The sequence below is a fragment of the Muscardinus avellanarius genome (assembly GCF_963383645.1).
Source record: "Muscardinus avellanarius genome assembly, chromosome: 8".
NCBI classification, from domain to species: domain Eukaryota; kingdom Metazoa; phylum Chordata; class Mammalia; order Rodentia; family Gliridae; genus Muscardinus; species Muscardinus avellanarius.
Window position 1 is genome coordinate 54,038,274 of NC_137794.1, and position 27,044 is coordinate 54,065,317.

The 27,044-nt window shown below is 38.0% G+C and overlaps 1 protein-coding gene across 2 annotated transcripts; it reads right to left on the reverse strand.

Moving 5' to 3' along the window:
- Positions 1-888: 888 nt before the first annotated feature.
- CCNC (cyclin C) lies at positions 889-24,330 on the reverse strand (the record flags this gene model as incomplete). Of its 2 annotated transcripts, none has more annotated exons than XM_080700022.1 (12): positions 889-971; positions 2,384-2,502; positions 4,324-4,403; positions 7,931-7,998; positions 9,031-9,122; positions 9,800-9,835; positions 10,966-11,021; positions 14,582-14,633; positions 18,103-18,172; positions 18,331-18,415; positions 20,752-20,858; positions 24,299-24,330. In XM_080700022.1, the coding sequence occupies 12 exons, from the start codon at positions 24,328-24,330 to the stop codon at positions 917-919; spliced, it is 852 nt and encodes a 283-aa protein (XP_080556148.1). The 2 variants fall into 2 exon arrangements, with proteins under 2 accessions (XP_080556148.1, XP_080556149.1); XM_080700023.1 differs by lacking the exon at positions 889-971 and adding an exon at positions 1,560-1,611.
- Positions 24,331-27,044: the final 2,714 nt, after the last annotated feature.

Consider the following 27,044-nt stretch of genomic DNA (forward strand, 5'->3'; position numbering starts at 1 on the left):
CAGTATCAAACTGGCCTGAAACCTGATTGTGTTCCTTGTTCAGGTTACCTACATTAAATTTAAAAGACACAAAATTAAACTAGGGTGTGTATGTCTTATTAAAAAAAAACACAAGCTTTTCAATGCAGATTAAAAAATTAACATTAAAATTTTTACCAAATTTTAACATTATGACGTTTTATCCAATTATACTTTCAAAATACCTGGTTAATTGTGAATTACAAATAACGTCATGTAGGATTTTTTTGTTTGCCCAGCATTTCAAAATGATTACAAAATTAATATAACTTTTAAAAATGTTAAAGAATGCTATACATATTGCACTTTTCTGGTAGGCTGGGCTAGTATCTTCCATGACAAGATACCAAAACTACTGAATAAAATACATTTTAAAATCAATACGTACTTGATTAATTTCCCTGAAATCATCAACATCATTATCAAAATCTTCCTAGATTTTGTAAGATTTGATTCCTTAAATATAGTTTTCATGCTTAACTTAAAAAGTTCCTCATATATTGATTTGTTATGTCCTTTTCTTGGTCCCTCAATGACCAAAGAGAATTTAAAACAAATTACATTTCATATTTCCTGGCTTAATAAAAAGCTACAATTTCTATTACCCAAATTAAGAAATAATATAATCAAAAGACATTAAACTTGAAATGTCTATGTCTGTCTGTCTGTTGGTCCCCATAGAACCTTCCCAAACCTTTATACTGGAAAGATTTAATCAATTATGTATGAGAATTAAATTTGGTAAAGAAAAACTTATTTTGCAAAAATAAAATCACTTCCCAATAGGCTTGACAGAAACAAGCTATTCATTTTCAATTGTGTTCCACTGAAGACATTACTGAACTCTGTCCAATGGTTTATTTCCAAGTGGTCCACTATGGATTTCTTCGGAATGTTTTTAAGATTGGCTGTAGCTAGAGTTCTGACTTCCATTTGGACCCTGCTCTCCTTCACTGTTCAGATGGGGAAGAAAGAGATTTTATACCAATTAAAAGATTCGTTTTCAACACCCTGATAAGCCTACTCATTTCTCAAAGTTCATTATTCTCTACAAAACAAAAGACATTACTGATTATAAGACACAGATGTAGAAAATTAAAATCCAGAAGACTAACATTTAATTTTAAGTTTTTATTCTTATTTAACTTTGTGCTCTCACACATAACAAGCAGTATGGAAGTTAGTGTCCATATACACTCAAAAGACTTAAATTAGGGTATAGGATATCATTGTTATTACAGGTATCACTCAACATAGAGATCACAGCTTATTCTGAATAAATTTCCTATGAAATTAAATCTTACATATGAAACCCTATTCCTACTATTTAGGAAAATCAAGTATTCTTTCAAAAACCAACTGTTCTTCCAAAAACCTATTGTCCAATGGTATAATAAAAGTATATGTAATATAACAAACCTTTATAAGTCAGAAAAAAATGGTAATTTTCTGAAAAATGCTGAATATTCAAAATAAAAATAACTAAAGCTGAAAATACCAGTAACTGTGGCAATAGGGTTATTGCCTTATCTTGTCCACCATCATCTTGAAGCTTCAGGCCCTGCCACTAGTGGAGAATCACTCAGGGAATTTCTGCAAAAAAATGCATCCAAAGGTAGCTGTTTGAATGACTGCCTTAAACAGCTCCTTTTTATAAGCATCACTTTTCCCCAAACTGCAACATTAACTTAATCAATAGTGATCTATATCTTAATTTTTATAAATTCATTATCTTTCTAGAGAAATTAAGATAGGCAGCATTTATTTTACTTCTCACCTTTTTCCCTTACCTCACATGGTCTGATACATAAGTAAGGGGTGAGGACCACTGAACTAAATGGACAGATCCCATTTCAAACAACAAACATCTTAGCACAGATGATTCAATATTTAACAAAACAATGTTAGTTGTGTGTTGTGGATCATAGGGTCATTCAAAAACCAAAGTTCTTAATCTTTACCATATCAGATCATTAAAAGTTTTGAAAACTGCTACTGAAATTCATAAAATAGGGTAACAACCAGTATGTGTTTGCAAGTGAGAGGGATGGCAGTCAAATCAACTACAGAATTCCTTATCCTTGAATAGATAAACTTGCCTAATATTAAACTTGCCTAATTGTAGTATTTAAATGTATGTATAATATAGGGCTATATGTTGAGGGATACCTGTAATAGACCCCCACTGCATTAGGAAAAGTTACTAAAGATGATATTAGTTTTTTTTTAATGAGACAATCTTACTCTATCAAGTCATAATGTAAAAAATTAACATGAATCATGAAGTTTTAAGAAAAAGATACAACATATGTGATAAATGAGTCTAATATATACTTAAATCAATAATTAAAAATCTACAAAGTACCTGTTTGGTGGTGGTTTTGGTTTAGGCATCTTACTAAGAATAGTGGCCATCTCTTTTCTCTCATCAAAATTCTTCCACTGCTCATATAGTTTCAAAATAACCCTGATTATTTCCAAAATCTAAAAGAAAGTATTTGAAAAGTTCTAAGTGGCAAAACAAGCAACATTTAATAAACAAAAAATACATATCACATACGAGTATCCTTCAGAAAGCAGTAAAAAGATGAGTCTCTGTCTTTTGAGAATTCAGGTTAAATTGGACAATCTTAACAAAATTGAAAGTATTTTTTTTTCTCTCTATGCTGCTATTTAGGCTTTCCCCCCTAGCTTCTTATGTTTTAACACATATGCACTATCCTTATCTAGTTGGTTTCCTCCTGTCTGGGACCTCTTAAATTAAACAAAATAACGAGGTACAAAATTAAAGGTTCCAATCATGAAGGGATATGCCACTATCCCTTTATACACCTCTAACATTGTTTTAAACAATTTAAGGGGAGGTAGTGTATGTAAGACATTATTTTGGATTCTCTGTTAATTACTCTACAACCAAGTTAAGGTAATCAAAAACTGGCAGCTATAATCTGTAATATCCAGTTTCCAAACTAACCCTTTCTTCTCTACCTGATTAGACCTAACCTTGGGTTCATTTTGATACACTTAACATTTGAGTAGAAAATGTAAAAAAGAGGGTAAACACCACTTTGCTGGTGAAAGGATAAGGATGTTACAGAAATTCACTGTAGCATTTAGTGGTTACTAGGTAACTTTTTTTTTTTTTGGTGGTCCTGGGGCTTCTGGAAGCCCTTCTACCTCCGGGCTACACTCCCAGACCTATTTTTACATTTTTATTTGGAAACAGGGTCTCTTAAGCCAGCGCGTGCAGCTGGCTTCTAACCTGCGCGATCCTCCTGTCTCCGCCTCCCAAGCGCGGGGATTACAAGCGTGCGCCACCACGCCTGGCTTACTAGGTAACTTTTAAAGTAATCCTGGAAGTTAGAGACTACCTTACAACCTACCAAACCAAAAATTTTACCATTCTGTTTAAATATGAGACAAATTTAAATAATAAAATTCTTGTCATCAAGTATGCAGCTAGCCTCAGCTACTTAGTGAGGTCCTCGGCAACTCAGTGAGACCCTGTTTCAAAATAAAGAATAAAAATAGGGCTGGGGGCGTAGCATGGAGGTAGAATACCCCTGGGTTCAATCCTTAGTACCGCAATAAAGTAAATAAATAAGTAAGTAGATAAATAAATAAATAGAAAGAGGGTCTCACTATGTTGCTCACGCTGGCCTTGAACCTGTGAACTTCCTATCTCAGCCTCCCAAGTACCTATTACAAGCATGCACTACCACACCCAACTTTGTTTCTTCATATTTTTTGTTTGATTTTGGGTGTTTCTTATTCTGTGTGTGGTATTGTGTTTTTTATTCTGTGTGTGGATTCAACCCAGGTGCATGCTACCTCTGAGATACACCCCAGCCCTATTTTATTGTTTTACTTGAAACAGGTTGCTGAGAGTCTTGCTATGTTGTCCAAGCTATCCTCGAACTTGTAATCCTCCAGGCTGTCTTTCAAGTACTGAGATTACAAGGGTGTACCACCACACCCAGCTAATTCATTATTTTTTTAAAACAATAATCTTCTTACCCTGATAGGCATAAGATTTCAGGCTGATAAGTAAATAAAACATGAATTTTATTTTATTTTTGATACCTGGGGTTGAATCCAGGGGTGTTTTACCTCTGAGCCATACCCTACTTTACTTTTACTTTGAAATAAGTTCTCACTAAATTACTGAGGATCTCAATACATTTCTGAGTCTACCTTTGATCCTTCAGTCTCGGTCTCCCAAGTTATGGAACTAGAGGTATGCACCGTCACAATCTGGCAACACAAATTTTGAAATGTTCAAGTTTATAGAATTTTAAAGAGTACCTTCTCCATATCCACAGAAAGCTCAGCAAACCATTGTCTGGCATCTTTCTGTTGTACAACACAGGCTACATGAAGGCAAGCTGAAAAGAAAATGAAGGACAACTGCTCATGTTTAACTGCAAACATAGTCTTAGAACTAAAGATTCTCATAAATGTCATAAATATTTTCTAATACTAGCTTAAAAACTTTTATAACTACAACTTAATAATTGGCACTGACCATCTCAACAATTTAATCTGAGACAGGAAAAAATTATTAGACTGCATAAAGATTCTTGACATCTGTCCCTTACTGGGTATTAATTATGGTGCAAGATGCTTTGAAAGGGTGATATCAGGGAGGGTAGAAAAAAAAAAATCCAATGAGACTGAAACAGAAAAGCAATCTCTGAACAGCAGTACAAAGCAGTCAAACTGCATCCAGCCAATCAATACACTTAAGTTTTAACAATGTTGATTATATTATGACATGTAAATTAAGAGCGATATTATCTCTACTTTTTGCTTTTTTAAGTTATTAGCACATCAAATTATGGGATAACTGAGCACACTGGTGCAAAATTCAGTGTTGTAATAAGAGGTTAGAAAAAAAGTAACACATTATATAAAATTACATTATGTACAAGTGAAACTAAAAAAAGACAGTAAGAGAACCCAAAGACAATAACCCACATCACAATTTTGCCTCAAACAATTTCTACTGAATATCCTGGCTACCCTAACCCCACCCAAGCTTGTTAAAAGTCATATTCCCTGGTCTGGTTATCCATATATCTTTGCCAAGGATAAGAGAACAGGCAAACTCAAGCAGATGATGATGCAGCTAAGTGGTAGAGCACTTTCATACAGCATGCATGAGCCCTAGGTCCCATCCCCAGCAACACAAAAAAGAACAAACAAGAGAACCACCACTCAAATGTGAACTGATATACGTGATGTCGCAGGTTAAATTAAGCTAGAGTAGGACTTAGTCTAGAAGGGACTGAGTTGCCAAATAATTGAAATAAAAACAGGTACTTATAAAGAATAAAAAATAGGGCTGGGGGTGTAGCTCAGAGGTAGAATGACCCTGGGTTCCATCCTCAGTACTACAAAATAAAAGAAACAGAGATGACAGTCTAAATTGAGATGACATTAGGAAGGTGAGGAGGTGGGATGACATTAAAGAGGTGATGTCTGAGCCAAGTTGAGGAAAAGCAGAGAATAGCATATATATAAATAGTAAAATGAAGGTACAGATTTTACATAGCAACTAGGGGAAGCACTAGAAAGTTTGTTTAGGAAATATATTCTGCACTTTATTTTTATTTATTTTTGTGTGGTACTGGGGATTGAATTTAGGGGCATTCTCCCTCTGAGCTACATCCCCAGCCCTATTTTAAACAGGGTCTTGATAGGTTGATTAGAGTATCACTACTTGCTGAGGCTGGATGTGAACCTGCAATCTTTCTGTTTACGCCTCCCAAGTACTGGGATTGCAGGCATGTGCCCTGGCACTCGACTCATATTCTGCATTTTTTTTTTTTTTTTTGGTGGTACTAGGGGTGGAACTCAGAGGCTTTCTACCTCCAGGCTACACTCCCAGACCTATTTTATATTTTATTTGGAAACAGGGTCTCACTAAGCAGCCGAGGCTGGCTTCGAACCTGTGCGATCCTCCTGTCTCAGCCTCCCAAGCGCAGGGATTACAAGCGTGAGCCACCACGCCCGGCTTATATTCTGCATTTTGTTTGTTTGTTTGTTTTTGTGGTACTGGGGTGGAACCCAGGGGCTTTTCTACTTCCGGGCTATTCTCCCAGACCTATATTATATTTTATTTGGAAACAGGGTCTCACTAAGTTGCTGAGAGCCTCACTAAGTAGCTGAGGCTGGCTTTGAATCTGCGCGATCCTCCTGTCTCAACCTCCCAAGCGCTGGGATTACAAGTGTGCACCACCACGCCTGGCCCATATTCTGTATTTTAAAAAGCTTATTTCAGCTCACGGTTTTTCAGCCTTAGTATTATAGTCATTTTTTGGCTGTGTAATTCTTTGAAACTGTCTTGTGCATACTAGAACATTTAGCAGCATCCCTGTCTTCTCCCCGCTAGATGCCAATAGCAACCCACCCCAGTGTGACAAATGAAACGATCTCCAAGCATTGCCAAATGTTCTCTGAAGGTGAAATTATCCTTCACTGAGAACCACTGTTAACCTACCTGAACAGTACAGAGGACAAATTGGCTCTCTTATCTCTAAGCACAGGCATGCTTGAGACCAAGCAGCCATTTAGGAGGCTGCTATGGTAAACTGGTTAAAAAGGAGAAGATCGCTATGAGATTACAAAAGAGATAAGACAATTGAAGGAAGGTACAAAAGATACTGACAATCAGCTATACATGGCTACTGAAGGAGATCGATGAACCTAACTGCTGGGTTCCCAACCAAGGTAACTACTTAGTGTTATTCACCAAGCTAGCAAAGACATTAAATGAAAGAGCATACTTTGGAACAAGGTGATGAGCTCCTGATCATGAGGTATGAGGTGTCAATGGGATGTCAAATGGAGCTATGTAAGAGGGTAATGAATATAAAGAACTGCTCATGAGCAAGATCTTGGCAAAGAAATTTAAGTGCTTCAGCATGTAAGAGACTATAGAAGTCATGGGCCTTACTGAGAATACCTAGGAAGAACAAAAACCTTACGGATGTTGTCAGACATTCCCTCCTTCCTACCTATACATATCACAGCACGTCTTCCCATGAACCCAGATGCCACATCAGAATGCCTCTAAATACAGTGCTGTATAAGAAACACCAAATGCTATAGAAATAGAATCTCTTGGTCATCCCTGGATATAAAAACATCAATATTTAGGAATACTTGAAAAAAGAAAAACTAATAAAATGTAAGTTTCAACTAGCAAAAAATAAAAATTAAAAAAAAAGGGGGAAAATTGAGAGGATGGAGCCATGGAAATCAATAGAAGAAAAAGGAACAAAAATCAATAAATGCCTAGGATATAATAGGCATTGCTTGGTGCTCCATAAGCTATCCATCCTCTTCCCCTTTTTACAATTAAGGAGACAAACTCAAGAAGGTTAAGTGATTTCCCCACAATTATAAAGCAAGCAAATTTAAACTTAGTACAAATTCTAAAGACGGTTTTAACACACTCCTTCACTGCTTTCCAGAGAGGGAAATGAAAGCTAATTTCTCCTTCACCCCAAGACAGTCAGGACCATAGATGCTCCTTTACCTCAACCTCTGAGTACTTAAATGGGCCCAGGAAATGAAGGTAAGGGCCAGTTGTTTTTATAAGACACACAACTAAGAGTAGCATGCTTAGTTCTGACCTTTTCTCTCTAAGCAAAAAATTTCAATGTAGATACTGATTAAATTATTTTAAATGATTTAAAAACAAAAAACTTACCAAAAAAGGGGGTGGGGAAACAATAATCCTGATTTGTGACAGTTGCAGTTCATATAATTGAAAGTTCACATGCAAGGATTAGTCTATTACTTCATGAAACATAAAAACATAAAGTAGAGGGGTGAAATTTACTTTAGGATGACCTAAATAGGTTTATAACAATTTAACTAATAAAGGCACACCATGCTTACATACCTAAAGCTATCATGAAAGGAGGATACAGCAGGCAAAGATCCGTTCTGTAGGTATCATTCACTATCCTCCTATAGAAATGTAAATCATGTTATTACTGAAAGCAGAACTACTTCATCTCATTGTACATTTTCTCTCACAGAGGACTAGATTTCCCATCTTTGTACACATTTCTTTTTTCTATTACTAATCACAGCCATAAGATGAAATAAAGGCAAAAGGATAGATGCATGTATACAACAGTAAGTATACATAAATATAAAATATATATACCAATGAATATAAACATACTCTAAATTTTGAACTCCCTCAAAAAATTATATATAATTTTTTTTTTTTTTGCAGTACTGGGAAATGAACCCAGGGGCATTCCACCTCTGAACTACACCTCCAGCCCTGTTTTTTTTATTCTTTATTTTGAAACAGGGTCTCACTGAGTTGCAAAGGGCCTCACTAAATAGCTGAGGCTTTTACAAACCACGATCCTCCTCTCTTAGCCTCCCAAATGCTGTGATTACAAGCATGTGCCACCATGCCCAGCATTTTATTTTTGAAAAACTAGAAAATTAAAAAAAAACATAAATAAGATGAATTTATATGTATTTTGAATACTATCAAGAAATATTTGGATTATTTAAAATATAAATTCATTCTTTTTTTTTTTTTTTGCGGGACTGGAGATGGAACATTCAACCTCCGAGCTACGGCCCCTGCCCTATTTTTTTAATTCTTTATTTTGAAACTGGGTTTCACTGAGTTGAGGAGTGCCTCACTAAGTAGCTGAGGCCATCCATGAACTGCAATCCTCCAGTTTCAGCCTCCCAAATGCTGGGATTACAATAAATTCATTCTTGATTTTTATGTCAACAGTGTTTTTCATACAAAATAAAATTTTAATAGGGATATTTATCAAATAATTTAATACATATCACTTCTAATATTTATAACACTATAGTTATAAAAATTCCAAAAGCTCAACATAAAAAAATCTAAAATATCTTGGGGTACCAGTTTAATGACTAAAAATACCAAACTTCATACTTAGTTGTTAGCCTTCCTATCTAATAACATGTCACACTATTAATAACTTCTGTTCTAATTACCATGCAAGGGGAAGCAACATGTCTTCTTGGCCCATGTCCTGCACATACTGGAGCAAAGGTCTATAAGGATGATACACTATCAAGCAACAATCCTAGAAACAGTTTAAAAAATGTGTATGTATAAAAACAGATGTATTACAACACAAAAACGTTATCAATACCCAATTATATCTCAAATGTATTTCAATCACCTATTTCAAAGTGAATTTCTTTAACTCATGCTTGCTTCCTTTTTATTTTCTTAAGCAAGCACTATGGCAGCCCTAAACTCTACTATAATAGTGAAGGCAGTGCTCTCTCTGGAATATACCTTGGTAAATCGGTTGGCAGTCAGTCAGCATCCATTCATTCCCTTAGAGACTCAAAGTGTCACATCTGCAACACACTGAAACCTCTTATTAGCCTATAAATCCATAATTCCCAACTGGAGGAGCATAATTCTGCCAAAGACATAATCTAACTTTAAATAATACCACACACATACACAAATTGTGCACATAATTTACAGTGGTTTAATGTCCTGACTTGTTTTCTTGTAATCCTTTTATTATAGATACTAGAATAACTTTTCCATCCAGAGTAGAATATACAAATTGTTTTATAGGTTTCAAAGGAAATGATGATGTCACTAGGTTACTATGATTTCACTTTCATGTATCACTTAGATGGATTTAAAATGTATCTCCCTACAAATCATTACATGAAATATTTTCTGCCATTAAATGTGAAAATAACTTTTACAGTTAATATAAGAAAGAAACATACTTACCATTAGTTCTAAAAGGTAGAATTCACATTCTAATATCTGTTAAAAAAATTACCATATATCAACAAGAAGCCTAATTACAAGAGCATGCTTACAAGAGTTAAACATACAACTTATAGATACATCAATTTGCTCGCTTTTGCTAAGAAAATAAACACAGCTTATATTTGAATGAGCATATAAAATTACTCTTTACTATAACATAATTCATGTAGTTATGATTAAAAAGCATTAAATCCTTATAAGAAAAGCCAATCTTTTAAAATCATTCTATTTTGGGGCTGTGGGTTGAACTGAGGGTCTCCCATATGCTATTTTTTCCCCCCTGTACTGGGAATGGAACCCAGGGGTATATTCTACCTCCAAGATATATCCCCAGCCCTATTTTTTATTCTTTATTTTGAAACCTGGTCTCACCGAGTTGCAAAGGGCCTCACTAAGTAGCTGAGGCTGTCTGCTAACTGTGATCCTCCTGTTTCAGCCTCCCAAATGCAGGGATTACAAGCGTGCGCTGCCATACCTGGCTCAATATGCTAGTAATAAGCACATGCTCTATCACTGAGCTACATACATCAAGCCCCAGCAATATTAACACTCATTTTTATTTAAAATATCCTGTAGTGTCGAGTGTGGTAGCACACACTTATAATCCCAGCATTTGGGAGGCTGAAACAGGAGAATCCCACAGGTTTGAAACGAGACTCAGCTACTTAGTAAGGCCCTTTGCAACTCAGTGAGAAGTGATACCCTGTTTCAAAAAATAAAAAAATAGGGCTGGGGATGTAGCTCAGAGGTAGAATGCCCCTGGGTTCCATCCCCAGTACCGCAAAAAACAAAAACAACAAATTCATGTTACAAAATAATGTAACTTGTCAAATATAGTTTTTGTAATGTTCCATTTTAGTAGTCCTCTATCCCAGATGTGCATTAGTATCACCTGGGAATTTAAAAAAAAATACTAATGAGCAGCCATAGGTGATAACCACAACTATTATGTATTTTTCTTTAAATGTGGAAACTACATTAACTGAAAATGAGCTTTAACTGAAAATAATGTCTACATTCTTATAGTATTTGAAACTGCCATTTATAAAAGACTATTAAGTTTATTCTACTATAAAATGAAGCTACTTGATATATAGATTTGACAGTGCTTTATCTATACTTACATGATTCATCCTATAAGGAAATTCCTTTGGAAAGGCATATGAAAATCTAGTTTTTACTGCAGAAACAAACAAAAAAGCAATTAAACTGAGAAATAAAATGAAGTAAGCCAAAATTCCTTTCACACAGTATAGAGGGTAGGACTAAATCATTTTCAGTAGGGACTCTTGGCAGTGTTTAGGAATTTAGTTTTGTTTTCAAGGGATAAGAAAGAATGTGTAGCAGGAAAGCCCTCACCCTCATCTATTTTATATTTGAAATATTAAGAAAGAGTTCTGCTTTAAAAAGGAAAAACTGAAAAAGGAAAACACTGGCTTTTCTCATTTCTAAAATCTTGCTAGTTCTAGAATGGTATTGTTCTGTTCTCTCGTAAGTTAGCTGAGAGGAAACACTGAGGGCATATAAAGAGAGGGGAGGGAGGGAGAAGGCAGGAAAAGGGGTTGGGAGGGAGGTAGGGCAAACAGAGTTAACAGGGGTTATCTCTGAGATTTATTTATATTGAGTTATTTTGAAATTAAAGATGTATTTTAATTTATGGGCAAAAGTCGTCTTTGTCTTGTTTTTTAGACACCTACAGAGAACTTTTTTCATACTTTTTACCACTCTTGTTAGTCACTAAAAAGTACATGAAGCCAGACCAGTATTTGGGAGGCTAAGACAGGAGGACTTTGAGGGTTCAAAGCCAGCCTCAGCTGCTTAGTGAGGCTGTCAGCAACTTAGTGATACCCTGTTTCCAAATAAAATATAAAATAGGTCTGGGAGCTAGACAGGTGGTAGAAAGCCCCTGGGTTTCATTCCCAGTAAAACACACACACACACACACACACACACACACACACACACACACGAAAAACCAATGTTAACCATCAATCTTCCATCTCCTCAAAATGGTAGGAGTTGCACACATTTAAGTACTATTTGAAAAAAATTATGTTCCAATAATTACAATACAAATAATTCAATCAAACAACTATTGACAGGTTCTAGGGCATCTGTTTTGTGATCATTGCATTTGTATAAGTGACCTCCGTCAGCTTAAAAGGAATTCTATTTTATGTACTACATTGGTAAGATGTTTTATAAATTAAACATACTGCTGCTAATTTAGATATGTAACATCTGCCAAGAACTGAAACCTAGAATTAGGAAATGTGTATCCTTTCCTCACTCCTTTAGTTAGTTCTGAAAATACCTATTAAGGTATCTGAGTTTTACTATTCCTTTTAATGTAAAAAAGGTATAAGCTGGGCATGGTGGTTCATACTTGTGATTCCAGTACTTGGGAAGCTGAGACAGGACTGCAGGTTTGCCACTAACCTCAGCAACTTAGTGAAACCATCTGCAACTTAGTGAGACTATTTCAAAATAAAAAAATAAAATAGGGCTACAGGTGTAGAATGCCCCTGGGTTTCATCCCTAGTACCAAAAAACAAACAAAACAAGGTATAATGTGCACAAGAAAAATAGGTGCGTAATAATAATAAGGTAAAACTACACCTGTACATAAAACAAATCTACATAACTAAGCCTTGAATTTTCAAACCTAATAGTTGTATTGAGATTAGATTTACTTTAGGCTGTCAATTTCTCCCCTATTCCATGCTAAAATGCTTTGCATTTTGATTTTCTAACTTGCTTTTTTTCAGTACTACAGAGTAAACCCAAGGCTGACTCACATATGCAGCGCTCTATCACTGAGTTACATCTCTAGCCCTCATAATATTATCTTGTAATGTGTTGTCACAACCAAATGAAAAGCTGAACCACTATGGCTGATCTTATTTTTGTTTTTGTGGAACTAGGGATTGAACCCAGAGGCATTCTACCTCTGAACCACACCCCCAACCTATTTTTTATTCTTTATTTTGAAACAGGATCTCACTAAGTTGCAGAGGGCCTCACAAGTTGCTGAGGCTGGCTATGAACCTGTGATCCTCCTGTCCTGGCTTCCTGGGTACTAGGATTACAAGCATGCGCCACCCCGCCCCAATACCTGACCTGATTTTTCTAACTTTTATTCCTCACCTTTCAACTTGGAGAAAAATGCATCCTTCCTCTGTTTTATTAACTCTACCATTTGTGCATCTGTTTTCATTTATTCAATTGATAATCTCTATTTTTTTCATTTTAAATCTTTTCTCAGCTGGGTGTGATGGCGCATGCCTGTAATCCCAGCATTCGGGAGGCAGAGACCAGAGGATCGCGGTTTGCTGACAGCTTCACAACTCAGTGACACTGTTTCAAAAAATAAAGACTAAAAAATAGGGCTGGGGGTTTAGCTTGTTGGTAGAATGCCCCTGGAGTCCATCCCCAGCACCGTAAAAAAAACCAAAGAAACCAAAAACCTTTTCTCCTTCACTAAATCTGTCTCATAACTCAATAATATGCTCAAATTTACCTTCAAAATAAACCCCACATAACTAAATTCCCCTACTTTTTTTTTTAGCAGACATTTTTTTGGATTCCAGGCATGTGCCACCACAGAAGGAAGATCACAGGTTCAAGGTCAACATCTGCAGCTTAGGGAGATCTTGCTACAAAATAAAAAATAAAAGGGCTGTGATCCTCCTTCTGTCTCCTCCCATGCACTGGGATCACAGGCATGCACTACCATGCCTGGCTCACCAAATTCTATTAAACCTTGAAGAATTCATCTAACAAGCAATCTTTTTCATTCAAAACACTTATAGCATTCTCTGTAACTACCTTATACCACTTATATTTCTTCTATATATTAATATTCTACATGCACAACTTATTATTGTCTTATCCTTATATGCCTTGCATTTATCTTGATACCTACTGTTGCATCTCCCAAATTATTTCAGAAATAATTTTGAAAGCTTCAATTATCTTTTTGCTTAATCAATAAAGATGGAACACAGCATAATGTTTATAATCTGTGCGCAGTACTTTATAGTTATCTTACAATGTTATTTTCTTTAATGTCATGGTTTGGATAATTAAACCCCATCTTCTTTGTTTTTTTGCAGTACTCGGGATGGAACTCAGGGGCATTCTACCTCTGAGCTATACCCCCAGCCCTATTTTTTATTCTTTATTTTGAAACCGGGTCTCATTGAGTTGCAAAGGGCCTAAGTAGATGAGGCTGGCCAAGAACCGAATCCTCCTGTCTCAGCCTCCCAAACACCAGGATTACAGGTTTGCGCCACCAGGCCCAGCTTAAACCCCATCTTTTTAAAGAACTAAGGCCAAGAGATAAAGAAACTTGCTGAAAGCTATGCAATGCTTAGAGACAAAACACAGCAACTAAAAGACAGAACTGGGGCTAAAATTAGCTCAACTACTAGACTCAGCTTTTTCCTCCACTGCATCAAGTTTTTCTTTTGAAGGTTTGAAAAGACATAATTCTAAGACAAACATTACAGTTGCTAAAGAAACAGTTTAGCACAAGAATTAAATAATGGCTAATAATTAAGAAACAATAAAGAAATGAATTATCATTACTATAAAATTAAGAGCCACTGAGTAGATAGGTATTCTCAGGAGATATAAACCCAACTAATCTTTCATATGTTTCATTAACTAAAAAGTATTTATTATTATGGAGCTTTCTTTAGAATTGCATCCTTAAAGGAGGATATACTTCATACTTACATACGGAAGTAGCAGCAGAAATCAATCTTGTATTTGAGACTACTCCAAATTCCTAGAGGAAGAGAAGTAGATGAGATCCAGTACATATTAACCCAACACATCCAAGGTATCTAATCTGAGGTCTATTCAAAGCAGTATTATTTCTGAGCTCCCCTCAATGTTTATAGTCTGTTCAGCTTATATCTACTTTATTACTGTAATAAAGTATTTAAACTTCTAAATGTATTTATTACTTTTCCTTGAAACTGTCACAATTTAAGATGAACCTTTAAAAACGTTTTTGTCTACACTTACTACACTTACCTATGCTTCCCATTCAAGTAAACCTGGACTGAGAGATACCACATACTGTTTAATTATAAAATGTCAAATCTCAAAACAAGATTTAGAGTTTAACTTTTTTTTTTTTTTTTTTTTGGTCCTGGGGGTAGAACCCAGGGGCCTCTACTTCCAGGCTACACCCCCAACCTATTTTATATTTTACTTTGAAATAGAGTCTCACTAAGTTACTGAGAACCTCACTAAATAGCTGAGGCTGGCTTTCAACCTGTGCGATCCTCCTGTCTCAGCCTCCCAAGAACTGGGATTACAAGCGTGCGCCACCATGCCCAGCATAAATATAAAGCCTATACAAGCACTCATTATCCTTTTTGGAACAGGAAACAAGAATCATAAAAAATAAGGCTTCCAAGGTTAGTTCTCATTTTCTCTTTCAACCTAATTTACCACTACTATAAGAGTAATTAAAATTTATTAGGTATTGCCGGGCGTGGTGGCGCACGCTTGTAATCCCCGCGCTTGGGAGGCAGAAACAGGAGGATCGCGCAGGTTCGAAGCTAGCCCCGCGCGCTGGCTTAGGAGACCCTGTTTCCAAATAAAAATGTAAAAATAGGTCTGGGAGTGTAGCCCGGAGGTAGAAGGGCTTCCAGGAACCCCAGTACCACAAAAAAAAAAAAAAAAAAAAAAAAAATTATTAGGTAATTCTTTAGATATATAATCTAATTTCAAATAAACTTCCTTAGTTTCTAAAACCTTCATTTTGTTTTAAAAGAGAAAAATAGAGAATTGGCCTCTTATCCAACAAAAGCAACTAAACTAAAACTATCTATTCAAAAACCTTCAACCTACATCCTTACCCTGTGTAGGGGGAATGTATGTCTGTATATATTTATATTTAAACTTTAACCACAGTAAGTGAAAATTAAAATATAAGGTCTTAAAACAACTTCCTAAACACCATTTGTATAAAATTTCCATATAACTAATTTAAACATAGAAAGATTTGGTCATAGAGATTAAGAAAAAAAAATGCTACAACCAAAAAAAATCCTGCCCGCCAGGAATAATTCTTGATTCAAAATTCTTAAGGCAAAAACTTTCATTCAGTAATCCATAAAAGAGATTTGCTCAGTAAACCAAATAACAGAAGTTTTTGTTATTATTTTTGTTTTATGGTGCTGGGGATTATATCCAGGGCTTTCCACATGCTAAGCACGACCTCCACTTCTAAGCATCACTCACAAAATAACAAAAGCAAGACAAATTAAAATCCCCAAATTAGCTGTAAGAGTGGAGGCTTATAAAGATTTTGTCCTAACACCCCATACTGGTTTTAAAATATATAAAATTAACCAGGCATGGTAGGTACACCCAACATTTGGGAGGCTGAGATAGGAAGATCTCGGTTTGTGGCCAGACTCAGCTACTTAGGCCCTTTGCAACTCAGTGAGACCCTGTTTCAAAATAATAAAAAATAGGGCTAGGGGTATAGCTTGGAGGTAGAATAACCCTGGGTTCCATCCCCAGTACCGAAAAAAAGTATATATAAAATTAAATATTACATAGTAATTTCTAAATAAAACCAAGTAATACATGAGAATACTTGGACACAACATCCATAATAAAGGCTGTGTGAGTGAGGTGGTGGTGGTGGTGGTGGTGGTGGTGTGTGTGTGTTACTAGGGACTGACCATAAGGGCATTTTACCTCTATAGTCCCAGCCTTATTTTTCTTTTCAAACAGGGTCTCATTAAATTGCCGAGGCTGGCCTGAAAACTATGAACCTTCTGTCTCAGCCTCCCAAGTATACAAGAGTATTACAAGAGTACACCATCACTCGCCAAGTAGTAAAAGCCTTTTATCATCACTTTCTTTTCCATTAAAGAGCTTAACAATAACAAAGCTGGCTTTGCCTCCTTAAAATACCTCTTGCAACCAGAAAACTTTAAACCTCTGGAAAGCTTTCAGTACTACTGGTAAAACAGTAAATTCTCACTATTTAGGTAAGTTGAGAAAGGTATAATGGATAATCCTGAACAATGGCTAAAACAACTCAATCAAAATAGGTACAAATATTTGGGAGGCTAAGACAGGAGGATCATGGTTTGCAGACAGCCTCAGCTACTTAGTGAGGCCCTTTGCAACTCAGTGAGACCCTGTTTCAAAATAAAGACTCACAAATTGGGTTGGGCTGGGGGTATAGCTCAGAGAATGCCTGTGGGTTCCATCCCCAGTACGGCAAAGGGAAAAAAAAAATACAAAAGGAATGTAAATTACTAGGTTAAAATCACATTCAGATTTCAAGAATGTAATTACTACTCTAAAAACATCATGCAAAGAGACATAATGCAAAGGGTTGTTTTTTTTAACACTAACTGCACAGATTTGTTATAAAACACAGCCAGTTTTCATAAAATTGGCTTTAAGTACCTGAATTTTAGCTAAAAGCTGATCTCTCTAAAACACTGAAAAGTAGGAATGGAAGACATGGCTCAGTGGCAGGCCTCTTGTCTAGCATGTGCAACACCCTGGGTTCAATTCCCAGCACCAAAAACAAAACAAAAAACCCCAAAAGGTAAATAAGTTGAGCATAAATTAAATCTCAGCTACAGGTTCCTATTTTTCTTCTCTCTCTCATTTAATTCTTCTACCCTCACTATACGAACTTTTACTTGTTACAATCTATACAGCTAAGAGGTCTACCAGTTTTTGTCTTCCCTATAGCTTGGTAGGTAGCCAGACATCGAGGCAAGGAAGGAAGATGGTAGGAAATAAGCAGCATATGGGTACTGGGGGGTGAGGGTGGGGGTTCTCGGGCCATAGTAGATAAGCTATGGCACTTAATACTGCTTAGTGCCAAATCATGTCTTAAAGGCAATAGAGCAAAACAGTTAAGCTACAAGATTAGGAGCAAGATTCCCAGGTTCAAATACTGGCTCTGCCACTTACTAGTTGTATGATCTTGGTAAGTCCTTAATCTCTTTATGTTTCAGTTCTCATATACCCCACAGTGAGGATTAAGTCAGTATTTGTAAAAGCACTTAATATAGTAAATGCAATGTTTGTTAAGTATATAAAATAAAGATACATAAGAGATTTGCATATATTTCTTTGATTTTTGCATAATTTCAGTATTTTGTATAAATTGCTATCCATTATTACCACTATCCTTACAGAGGCAATATAAAAACTGGATAGATTAACCATTATACTTTAAGAAGGAATAGAAAATTATTGTATACCTCTACTTTGGATGCCAAAAACACACATGTAGGAGCCATTAATACTGGATCTATACTTTTCAGAGAATACCTAAAAAATATGATAAAACAAAAGTTAAATATCACCCATTAAAAAATGGGGGGAAAATCACAATAACTATGGCAAACAATTGATTTATACTATAGTTCACCATCATTAGATAGGAATTTCAAATAGGCAAAAATATTTCCAAAATAAAACAGCCCTACCTGGCATAGAATCTCTTGAAATAGACTGTAGCAGTGGCAATAACTTGTTGTCTTAATTTAAGATGTTCACCTAATGCTTGGATAACTAAAAGGAAAATAATAAAATTTATAAATGGATCATCTGATATCATTTTTAGTATTACCTTAAACAGTAACTTCTTATGCATTTAAGTCATGACTATATTTTTTTTTTTGGGGGGGTGCAGGTTTGGGGATGGAACCCAGGGGCATTCGATCTCCGAGCTACACCCCCTGCCCTACTTTTTATTCTTTATTTTGAAACCGGGTCTCACTGAGTTGCAGAGGGCCTCACTAAGTAGCGAGGCTGTCCACGAACCGCCATCCTCCGGTCTCAGCCTCCCAAATGCTGGGATTACAAGCGTGCGCCACCATGCCCGGCTGACTAAATTCTTGTGTGTATGTGGGGGGTACTGGGGTTCCTGGAAGCCCTTCTACCTTAGGGCTACACGCCCAAACCTATTTTACATTTTTTTAATTTGGAAACAGGGTCTCTTAAGCCAGTGCAGCTGGCTTCAAACCTGCGAAATCCTCCTGTCTCTGCCTTCCAAGTGTGTGCCACCATGCCCAGCTATATTCATTTTTAATAAAGAGATTTTGTACTTGCTATAGAGCTTTACTTCAGTCACAGTGGTCTATAACTAGGATTTGCCAATTTATTCTTCTGTGTGTGTGTGTGGTACTGGGGATGAAACTGGGGTTATTCTCTGAGCTATTCCCCCAGCCCAATTTTTTTCTTTTTTGCAGGTCTGGGGATGGAACTCAGGGGCATTCGCCCTCGGAGCTACACCCCTGCCCTGAATTTTTTTTTTAGTCTTTATTTTTAAACGGGTCTCACTAAGTTGCGGAGGGCCTCACTAAGTAGCTGAGGCTGTCTGTGAACCACGATCCTCCTGTCTCAGACTCCCAAATGCTGGGATTACAAGTGTGCACCATCACACCCAGCTTGCAAATTCAGCTTGCAAATTTATTCTTGCAGTAAGAATACTGAATGATAGTCTCCCTCTATCTTCTAAATATTTTTAATGCTTTCATAAGTATAAAAAGAAAATGTTAGAAACCTACCAAATTCATTTTGTTTATTAACTAACATTTCGTTATCGACAAAAAAAAAACCCTAATGAATCCTCAAAACAGAGAGTGAGGCTTGCAAAAGGGTAACTGAGTTAGAAATATCATGTGACAAAGGTATCCCATGACAGAGTCAAGTTCTTCTGATTAAATCCCCTTTCCTCCAAAGCAAACTTTTTTTTTTGGGGTGGTACTGGGGGTGGAACCCAGGGGCTGAGAGCTTCACTAAGTAGCTGAAGCTGGCTTCAAACCTGTACGATCCTCCTTTCTCAGCCTTCCAAGAGCTGAGTTTACAAGTGTGTGCCGTGGTGCCTAGCTCCAAACCAAACTTCTAAGGTAAAAATAAGGACTATAGAATATTCTTTTTTTCCCCTGTGGTGCTGGGGATTGAACCCAGAGGCATTCTACCTCTGAGTCCCCATTCTATTTTATTCTTTATTTTACAACAAGGTCTCACTAAGTAGCTAATGATGATTGCAAACCTGTGATCCTCCTCCTATCTCAGCTTCCCAAGTACTAGGATTACAGGCATGCACCACCTTGCCCGGCTTAAAATATTAATTTAAAGAATCATTTATCTTTAAAATAGTTTGCTTTAACCAATCAACTGGGTTGCATTATAAGGCTTTCGGAGATTAATACCTTCAAATTGTTGAGTGCCATCTGGGTGTGGTGGCCCATGCTTGTAATCCCAGCATTTGGGAGGCTGAGATAGAAGGATCTTAGTAAAATGCCCCTGGGTTCCACTCCCAGTACCGAGGGGAAAAAAAAAAAAAAAAAAAAAAAAAAAAAAGGAAGCAGGAGAAAAAATAATTGTTGAGATCCTCTATTCAGATCACTAAAAGAAAAGAATATACGTTGCTTGGCCTAGTAGTTCACAATTGTAATCCTGGTACTTGGGAGGCAGAGACAGGAGGATCACAGGTTTGCAGTCAAGCTAAGCAACTTAGTGAGGACGTTTTATAATAAAAAAATAAAACAGAGCTAGAGATGTAGCTCAGAGTTAGAATGCCTGTGGGTTCAATCCCCAGTACCACACAAAGACCTGTAAGCCAGGCATGGTGGCTCTGTAACCTGTAGTCTCAATACTTGAAAAGCTGACACAGAAAGATCATAGGTTCAAGGCCAGCCTCAGCAACTTAGTGAGACCCTGCTTCAAAATACAATATAAAAAGGGCTGGGAGTATAGCTAAGAGGTAGAATGCCCGAGCTCAATCTCGAGTACCAAAAAAGAAAAAAAAAAGTACATATAAAAATGTTAAGTAAAAATTATACAAAAACACTCTCAAAGGTAATCAACTATACCACCTCAACCAATAAAAAAAAGCTTACCATTTGTAAAAAATATCTGTAATTTCCAATATTCTTCTTCTGAGAGAAACTTTAAGTCCTTTTGGCGTTCCTTCAACAGATCTTGTTTATCCAAAATCCACTGCAAACTAAAGAAGAAAGATGTTAAATCATGCCATAAAAAAAAACAGCAACAAAAAAAAGTTACAGAACAGAGTTACTGAACAGGCTATTCATATTCTCAGAAGTACAAGGTGTAAGAAATAACACTTAAAAGAACATTTCCCTGTTTATTTTTTCTTTCTTTTTGTGGTACTGGAGATTGGATCCAGGGGCATTCTACCTCTGAGCTATACCCGTCACCCTATTTTTTTTTTGTGTGTGTGGGTCTAAGGATGGAACCCAGGGGCATTTGACCTCCGAGCTACACCCCCGCCCTATTTTTTTTTTTTTATTCTTTATTTTGAAACCGTGTCTCACTGAGTTGCAGAGAGCCTCACTAAGTAGCTGAGGCTGTCCGCGAACCGCAATCCTCCAGTCTCAGCCTCCCAAATGCTGGATTACAAGCATTTGCCACCACGCCCGGCCCCCAGCCCTAATTTTTTACTTTTGACACAGGGTCTCACTGAGTTCCAGAGGGCTTTGCTAAATTGCTGAGGCTGGCCATGAACTCATGATTCTCTTATCTCAGCCTCTCAAGTACTGGGATTAGAAGTATGCAGCCGGGCGTGGTGGGGCACACTTGTAATCCCAGCATTTGGAAGGCTGAGACCATTGGATCCCAGTTCGCAGACAACCTCAGCTACTTAGTGAGGCACTCTGTAACTCACTGAGACCCTGTTTCAAAATAAAGAATAAAAAATGGGGCTGGGGGTGTAGTTCGGAGGTCAAATGCCTCTGGGTTCCATCCCTACACCCTAAAAAAAAATAAAAAAAAAAGAAGTATGTGCCACCAGGCCAGGCTCCTACAGTTTCTTCAAACACAAATTATAAATAAGAATTATGTCAGTAAATAAACATAAATATGCCCTGAAATAATTCTGTTCTAATTTTTCCCCTCTTATTTCTCAGTATTGGTTACCGAGTATTGGTTATTGTATTTCAGTGATTCTAACACTGATAGGAAGATCCATCTTAGAGTGATGTCTTAGCATTTTAATTAGTAGTATGTTGATTCTTTTAGTGATACATAAATAATGGTGGAATTGTCATCAATTGATGATGCCTTAGATTTGATTAAGTATGTTTTCTCAGTTGTTCATGAGTAAGGAGGGTATTCAATTTTCCTCATTTCAGAAAATTCAATCTTGTTAAAAGCTGCTTTAGAATTTATTATACTCAAGCTGGGCATGATGGCGCATGCTTGCAATCCCAGTACTTAGAAGGCTGAGACAGGAGGATTGCAAGTTTGCTGTCAGCCTTAGCTACTTAGTTAGGCTCTGTTTCAAAATAAAGAAAAAAAAAATGGGACTGCGGTATAGCTCCTCTGTAGTATAATGTCCCTGGGTTCAATTCCCAGTTCAGCCTCAGGCACTTAGTGAGGCTCTCTGTAACCTAGTGAGACCCTGTTTCAAAATAAAGAATAAAAAATAGGGCTGGGAGTATAGCTTGGAGGTAGAATGCCTCTGGGTTCCATCCCCAGTACCACTAAAAAAGAAAACCAAAAACACTACTCTGCAACCTGCTTTTATCAATCAGCTATGTGTATGAAGTGTTAAGTCAACTTGTTATTCAGCATTCTTTTATGCCATTGCACAGCATTATGGATCATTATTTAGTCAATCTGTTGACAGATATATAGATTATTGCTTTTCATTATTAAAATAAAAACAAATTAGGACTGGGGGGGTGTATCTCAGAGGTAGAATGCCTCTGAATTCAATCCCCAGTACCAAAAAGGGGGGGGGGCACAGTTCTTATGTGTCTTAAAACATTTAACTTTTATGAGTTACTGCTAATCTTTCAAGTACTTCGAAAGGTGAAGTAGTATGCCACTCTTTCCTCTGCCCCTACTAGATTACTTCTGAGGTCAAACACCTTTCTCATGCCTTTATTGACCAAGTACAGTTCTTTTGTACATAATTTTTTGTTTTGTCCTGTTTTTGGTCATACCTGGGATGAATCCCAGGGGCCTTTTAGCACTGGACTACACTACCAGCCCTATTTTATTGTGGAGTTAGGGTCTCACTAAGTTGCTTAGAGCCTTAGCTGGCTGCAAACCCGCAATCCTCCTGTCTCAGCCTCCCAAGTACTGGAATTACAGGCATGCACCATGATGCCCGCTCTTTTGTACATTGTTAATTCTAATATGACCATTATTCTAACGGGATTGCCTTTTTTATGATTCAGAGATCTTTTTATCTAAAATTTATATATTGTGGATAATAAAGCATTTGTCAAGCTGCAAAATTTTTCCCAGGTTTTATTTTCTCAACACTTATCTATAACGCAGAAATCTGAAGCACTTATTTAATCTATCCATCTTTTACTTATATGTTATGCATGGAAAAAAACCTTTCCTGACTCAAATGTGATTTTTAAAAATATACTACCCATATTTTCTAATAACCTTAAAGGCTATTTTCTTTCAAGTTCTGATCCATCTGGAATTTATTTTGGTATAAAGTATAAAGCAAGGCTACAGCTAAGTATTTTTTCAAATGATTATCCAAATGTCACTTAAATATTTCCGGATTTATAATTCTATCATCATATTTGGATCTTCTTAATAACATCCTATTTTCATTGTCCTATTCCGAAGCCCATGCAATATAAAAACGTAAAATTAAAAAAAATCAAAATGTGGTACAGAAAATACCCCCATACTACTATTCTTCAAAAAGTTTTCTGGCTTTTCGTCTTTTCGTGTGTGTCTGTGTGTGTGTGTGTGTGTGTCTGTGTGTGTGTGTGTGTGTGTTTTACTGGGGGCTGTACCACTGACCTATAGCCCCAGTCCTTAATTTTACCTTTCCATCCCCATTTTATGTTTTCCATTGCTAACATACTTTTAAAACAAAATATAAGGCTAGTGAAAGGATAAATTTTAAGAGCACGTGCCTTATACCTTGTCAACATCAAACACCATTTAGGCAGAAAGTAGTGGCAAGAAGCGGTTAGCAGGGAGAAAACAAGCCCGACTTCCTCCTCGGAAGATTAAATCCACTCGAGAGAGAGAGGTGTATGACAAAGATCACAAGGCTGTTCCCCTGAACCACTCCCAGGCGAAAGCAAGCCACAAGCGTTCTGAACCGTCAAGCTCGGCCGTGTAGGAGACACACCTCCACACCTATGCCCACCTCATCGCACGCCACGGCCTAGTTCACCACGAACCCGAAATTAAACTCCTGGATCTTCCTTCTAGGAGACTGGATCCCACCCCCATCCTTCCCTCCCCCAGATCTTCACCTCCCCCCCCAACCTGGCCAGGTCGGAAAAAGGAGTCGCTTCAAAAAAGCGCACTTGGCTTGGGTTCTGCAGCCTCCCTGAGGCCCCGGCGCTCCGAACCCCGGCCGGGATCCAGGCCCAGGAGCCACAGGCCCGACCTCCCGCCCCCGACCCGCACCGGACAAGAATCGGGAAGATCACTTACTAGTGGGAGCTCTGCCAAAAGTTCCCTGCCATGGAACACAGCTTGCCCTGATAAAAAAGCACCAGCCGGCGGAGCGGCCCGCGGAGCGACCATAGACCCAGCCGGTCCGGTAACCGCGCTGCTGGATCGGATCAGCTCTGCTCCGCTCCGCAGCGGCGCCGGCGAGAGGAAGAGAACTGCATCCGATTCTCCTAGACGCCGGCTGGCAACACTCAACTGTGTAAACCTGTTCCTACAGACAAAAGTTCCGGCCCGCCCCGAAGCGGCGAGAGCCCGCCAATGGGGTGCTAAGGTAGGACACCGGAACTCACGCTCACGAGGGCTCCGGCGGTGGTAGGCTCTCGCGAGAGCTTTACAAGAGTCCTCGCGGTTCCCACTAGGACCGCGGGGGCTTGGTCTTTGGTCCACCAGGCTGCATTCACTGGCGGCATTTGTAGGAGGAAGTAGCCCATCGTCCAGGGCTCCAAAAGCGGCATTCTGGCAGTGTAACAAAGTATAAGATTTTGTGACTTCTCTTCCTGCGATTGAAAAGAGAAATAAATGAAGATGATTTGTGTGTGTGTGTGTGTGTGTGTGTGTGTGTGTGTGTGTGTGTGTGTGTTACTGGGGATGCAACCCAGGGGCTTTCTACCTCTGGGCTGCACTCCCAGACCTATTTTATATTTTATTTGGAAACAGGGTCTCACTTAGTTGCTGAGGCTGGCTTTGAACCTGCACGATCCTCCTGTCTCAGCCTCCCAAGTGCGGGGATTACAAGCGTGCGCTACCATGCCCGGCTTTTATTTTATTATTTATTTATTTATTTATTTATTTTTAATTGGTGCATTGTAGTCATATATCATTCACATTGGAATACAAGACTTGAGAGGATATACAAGCACACATCATTCAATTAGCCCTCATCCAGCCCCCATCCCATTCCCTCCTCCTCCCTCCATCCCATGCTTGTTTGGTGATTAACTTTGATACATTTGTTTATGTACCTCCTGCATTTTAAAGAGACTCCATCCTCCCCTATTCCATACCCTCTGATTGGTCACCTTAGTTGCTTCACTATAGGGCCCTTTCTATAGCTCGACCTCTTCCTGTTGCCCCTTTCCTCCTAGTTATTGCTGATTAGGGGAAGCATCTGATTTATATTTTCTGTGATATTTCTCTGTGCATGCCGCATTGCAAGTACCGATCCCACTCTTGACGGCCCCAGTAGTGGCCTGGCTACCCGGTGGACTGATCCAGACCTTGCTGGCTCAAGCAGCAGCCTTGCCTCATGGGAGGCCCCTAATCTGGTCTCGCTGGCCCTGATACCAGCCTAACCCCTCGGCTGGCTCCGATCCCGGCCTCGGAGGCCCCAGTAGCGGCCTTGCCTCACGGCAGGCTCCAATGCCGGCCATTGGCCCCGGCACCACCCTAACCCCTCCACGCCCAGCTTTTAAATGAAGATGATTTTGATCTCAGGGATCAAGTATTCTTGGTGGAGTTTCCACTGGCACCAAGCCCAGTGCGTTTTTTTGTTTGTTTGTTTTTGTTTTTTTGCGGGTCTAGGGATGGAACCCAGGGGCATTCCACCTCTGAGCTACACCCCCTGCTCTACTTTTTTTCAGGGTCTCAGTTGCAAAGGGCCTCACTAAGTAGCTGAGGCTGTCTGCGAACCGAATTCCTCCGGTCTCAGCCTCCCAAATGCTGGGATTACAAACCTGCACCACCACACCTGGCTCCCAGTGCATTCTTAATGGAATTCTCTAAAAGTGATAAACTCGCAGACTTCTAGTCAGCAGTGTTTTAATGCCACAGAATCACTAGTTTTGTAGAACACCTAAAACATGTATAAACATATAAGTGCATATATGTGTATATGTATGTGCTTATGTCCCAACTGAAAACACTGCAAAAATGCAAACATTTGACTTTACAAAATAAATAACATCGTGTTTCTGTCTTTTTCATTTCTATTACCACTGTAACATTACACTTAAAGCTTACTCCTTTCTAAATGACTGGACACACCTAAAGATTGTTCATAGGAAGGAAGAGTTCTCAAGCAGTTTAATACTCTATTTTTCTTTTGTAGGTAAAGACAAATTAAGGTGTGATGAAATAGAGTGTGCTTTTCCTAAGCAACAAAGAACATAAATTTTTAGGTATGTCAGAAATAGGCAGGATATGTTTTCAAATTTGACCCAGTACTGAGCCGGGCGTGGTGGCCCACGCTTGTAATCCCAGCATTTGGGAGGCTGAGACCGGAGGATCGTGGTTCACGGACAGCCTCAGCTACTTAGTGAGGCCTTCTGCAACTCAGTGAGACCCGGTTTCAAAATAAAGAATAAAAAATTGGGCAGGGGGTGTAGCTCGGAGGTCAAATGACTCTGGGTTCCATCCCCAGACCCGCAAAAAAAAAAAAAAAAAAAAAAAAAAAAATTAACCCAGTGTGTGTGTGTGTGTGTGTGTGTGTGTGTGTGTGTGTCCAAAAGTAGGTCAAGATGTAAATGCATTTATTACTGTGTGAATTAGCCTGGATGAGCTAGAATAGACAAAGTTGTGACCAGAGCTCTCCACTTTTATCCCAAATAGCCATAGCTTAACATGAATCTACTTTACATGTCATGTATCACTCCTATGAAATCCCATGAAATTGACTTACTCATTCTGATAATTGTCCTTCAGATCTTCAAAGATCCAATATGTGTCTATCTTTTAATTATTGCATGTTGATATTCTTTATTTCTAAACTTATAGTCTTTCTAGAAAG